The sequence below is a fragment of the Parasteatoda tepidariorum genome, chromosome 8 (assembly GCF_043381705.1).
Source record: "Parasteatoda tepidariorum isolate YZ-2023 chromosome 8, CAS_Ptep_4.0, whole genome shotgun sequence".
In the NCBI taxonomy this organism is placed as follows: domain Eukaryota; kingdom Metazoa; phylum Arthropoda; class Arachnida; order Araneae; family Theridiidae; genus Parasteatoda; species Parasteatoda tepidariorum.
Window position 1 is genome coordinate 3,732,080 of NC_092211.1, and position 4,096 is coordinate 3,736,175.

The 4,096-nt window shown below is 25.9% G+C and overlaps 1 protein-coding gene and 1 non-coding gene across 3 annotated transcripts in view; one reads left to right on the top strand and one right to left on the bottom strand.

Moving 5' to 3' along the window:
- Nucleotides 1-3,591, bottom strand: part of LOC107446022 (uncharacterized) — a 26,314-nt gene extending 22,723 nt beyond the window's left edge. For both annotated transcript variants that reach the window (XM_043048303.2, XM_071184336.1), the window contains exons 1-2: nt 3,488-3,591; nt 324-550 (exon numbers count right to left, since the gene is read on the bottom strand). In XM_043048303.2, the coding sequence (XP_042904237.2) occupies nt 324-550; nt 3,488-3,535 (275 nt within the window). In that variant the 5' untranslated portion in view covers nt 3,536-3,591. The remainder of the gene's footprint in view (nt 1-323; nt 551-3,487) is intronic.
- TRNAW-CCA (transfer RNA tryptophan (anticodon CCA)) lies at nt 1,478-1,549 on the top strand. Its single transcript has one exon. It is a non-coding gene; the product is annotated as a tRNA-Trp (tRNA).
- Nucleotides 3,592-4,096: the final 505 nt, after the last annotated feature.

Consider the following 4,096-nt stretch of genomic DNA (forward strand, 5'->3'; position numbering starts at 1 on the left):
GTGCAGGTCGCCCATAAGGGTTAAAATATCGAATAAATGTAATTATATCCACGAATAAATTCATATCAAATCGAATGTAATAAATATTTCGGACATTCACCAAAGCATATCTGTGATTGTCGACATACACCGGTGTGGTGTGGGTCCGAATGTACAGGAATATAATGAAATATTCGATCTTTCACCGACGTATTTGGTGTTTGTCGACATTCACCGGTGAAAGTCAACAACCACCGATTTGGTCTTTCGCCGTGACATATATATATATATATATTTGTTGTGCTTTAAGGGAAAGGTAAAGTTCGCAAAAGAAATTATCTTACTTGTTAAGTTGGGGTAAAATGGTAACAAATGTCTGAAATCCATGCACAACTTCTAGACACTCGTCAAAGAACAGCACCGTTGACGCAGATGCAAGTCTGGACTTGTTTTCATGATCTAGGGGTGTGATGTTGTCAGCTTCACAAAAAGAACGCAATGTTTCTTCCATGAAAGGAAAAGCAAATGTGATGTGTTGTTTGCCAGGCCGAATGGAAAAACTTTTAATAGCCTGAAATATATATATATTCAAAAATTTTAATGCACATTTAATTTAGAACAACTTAAAATAACCAACATTGAAGTCGTTTAAATATTTCTTAAGCCTGATTTTGGTGATTTCGGTCATCCCCTTGTCTGCAAAGATAAGCAAACCACAAATCCCCTCCCTTGCTTACGTTAAAAACGTCTCAACACCCCCTTTTTGCTTTGACTTAGAACTTTTGTGTTGTTATCCAATATTAGGATTAAATATCAAGTAATTATGCAATTTTATATAAAACATAAAATTTTTTCAATTCCTGTTATAAAATTTTAAGAAAAATATTCTTTAGGAATCTTTTGCGATTTCCTTTTGTGGTTAAAACTTTTGACGTCCAAAACTCATAAAAGAAATTATTTTTCGACGTTTTCTTTCTTTAAACTTTACTTTTGTTTCAGATTAAATTTTTTTCAAAAGTTTTTGAAATTTTTTTTGACGCTTTAAAAAAATTTTGAAAATAATGTGATCTTAATGCTTTAAGTAAGCACATCCCAAACTCCTCCTCCCTACTTGGCTACAAAAGTATGTAAGTCACCTTCTTCAATTGGCTGTCTCATTTTTTGGTTTTGTTATGTTTTTCGTGATAAAAAAAAATGTGTTGAAACTTATTATTTGTTTCTAATTTTATCTATCTTAAATTATACTATTGCATTTTTATAACATTGATTCCAACATAAAATTTTAATTAATATACGGAAAATAAATGAATAATTCAAAAATATGCTTTACATTAGCGAATTTAAGCACGGAATCTTACAGTTTGCATAAAATAAAATGGAAAATAGGATGATGTTTTGATGCGTGAAAAAGAATAGAGAGTTACTCCCTTTATCAGCTTATTGTTGCTTACTCAGCTAAGGGATTGTTTTTCAACTTTTGATAACAAGCCAAGTGCATGACTCGGTGGCGCAACGGTAGCGCGTCTGACTCCAGATCAGAAGGTTGCGTGTTCAAATCACGTCCGGGTCAAAATACATACTTTTTTCTCAAGTCTTTGATGTATTCTAGTTCAAATTTTTTTTTAAATATTTTTTTTTCTAATATTTTTTTTTCCAAATGTGCACAGTGTCCACTTAGAATGTAATTTTTTTTTAAAATAACAGTAAAAAATTTTATTTCATAATTACTGCAATAGTTATTTTCCTTAAAAATATTTGCCGAAATAAAATTGTTTCAATATTAATTTTAATGTTAATTCAAATTCAATACTAATTTCGTTTTGTTGAATATTTTAATAAAAAATATATTACACGATAAAACTATGATAATAATTACTAAAACATTAATGCCTCATATCTTAAGGGTTTTTTAAAACATAAAATTCAATGCTGAATATAAAAATAACCATAATTTTATTTTCAACTTTGTTACTCAAAATTTTTTAAATAAATAAAAAAAGCTGTTACATAGATATTCCACAGAAATTTCAATTTTTTTTTTTTTTTTTTTTTTTTTTTTTTTTTTTTTTTTTTTNTTTTTTTTTTTTTTTTTTTTTTTTTTTTTTTTTTTTTTTTTTTTTTGAAAGGGAAAAATACAATTTCAAAGCATTAAGGTGTAAAATTAAATTATAGCTTAAATATTTCTTGCATTGACTGATATAAGAAAATGCGTTACAATAGAAAATGAAATTTCTACATTCCATAGATTAATGATGAATTAAATAAAAATTAAATTAAATTATGAACATAAAACGGTGAAAAAAGAAGAACATAGAACATATGAAAAAAGGTGCCCAAATCTAAATAAAAGCGATATTTAATTATTGACAAACAAAATGTGTTTTTGAAACATTGCTGTTTTGGGAAACATGGTCAAGAGGAGAGAAGCGAAAGCTAAAAATATATTTTTCTCCTAACTCTACTTTTCTGTGCAGTAACGCGTGATAATTTTACCAAAAAAAACATTTAAGACTATCACCGAAAACTTGCACAAACTAAATTAAAAGTAAGTATTTAAATGAACTTTCTAATAATACAAAATAGCATGGAATGTAATAAAATGAAACCATCATTTGGCGAAATTATTATTTGGTAATATTAACTTTTTTTATTTAATTAGAGCCAGTTTAATGATAGTAAAACGACAGAAAGTAAGAATATATCAAGTCTGAAAATAAAATTATTTAATTAAACAAGGAACTTAAATATTTTGCTCACATTTTTTCCTTGAAAATTTATCGATGTAAATTTCCTCAAAAAAATCTATATATTTTTATAAATATATATTCTGCTCAACCTCTAAAAATCCAGCCTCCATTAAATATGTTGGGCAACATTTGATAAAATTTTATCACTCAGAAAAGAGATATTTTAAAATCTCTATTTATGTTCATAAGCCTTTAGAAGGCGATTGTCTATGTAAGAATGTATTTCATTTTACCCTCATTGATTACAGTTTTTAAATACAGTAAAAAATTATAAGAAGGGTTAAANTGTAAGAATGTATTTCATTTTACCCTCATTGATTACAGTTTTTAAATACAGTAAAAAATAATAAGAAGGGTTTAAAATTTCATTCAATTATACTATTGGATTTTTTTCTCTATTTTGCATTTAAATACCTTCTTGAGCCTTGTGGAGTTTGTTACAAGTTAAAAATGAAGATAAAAATATGTGTCAAAAGTGCTAAAATTATAACGTTTTTATGTAATTAACTGAACTAATATAAAAAATTTAATCAAATTCAATTAATTGAAATTTTAAAAAAAAACATTTTTATTGCATTTAGGAGTTTACTTTCTTCTAAGTTACAAATTTCAATGCAAAATAGCATTTTCTGTTTTTATTTAAAGCTTATGTGTTAATAGGTTAATTAATTGTATGAACAGATTGTTTGTGATAATATTCATGAAAAGATCGCAGTTTAAAATTATTCAATTTTATTTTAAAGAAATATAAATGAACGTACCTGTTGGACATTATCTGGTAAGCAACCAACTAAAGCCATTGTAAGCATCTTGCAAAATGTGAGATCCAATTTAGAGAAGTTAATGGTGAAATATCAACCTGAAATATGAATATCACAATTAAAATTTAGTTAAATAGCTTAAGCATCAAACATTGTCTTTTAGATTGGAATAAATATATGAAATTGTGAAAATTAAGACTTAAGATATGTTATTTTGATAATAGAATTAAAGAGTTCTTTTCTTTCCTTTCGGGAAAAAAAATACAAAATACGAAAAACTAGAAAAGAAGTCTTAATAAAAATTTAAAAAAAAATTTTGATTATTCTTTATTATTCACAATATAAAATATAAATATTATTTTATTTAATAACTAAATATTATACGCTTTAAGATATTTAAAACAGAAAGGAAAACTAGAATGACACTGTCTTGATTTTCAGGCCGCCATCATCATCAACACTAGCATTATTTTTATTATCATTATTATTATTACTAATAATTTTATCTTTTGAGAATCTATTCTAACAACAACAACAAAATTCGTACATAATTAATTTATCAACTTTTCGATAATTGTGATGGACAACTAATACACCTAAATAATTGCA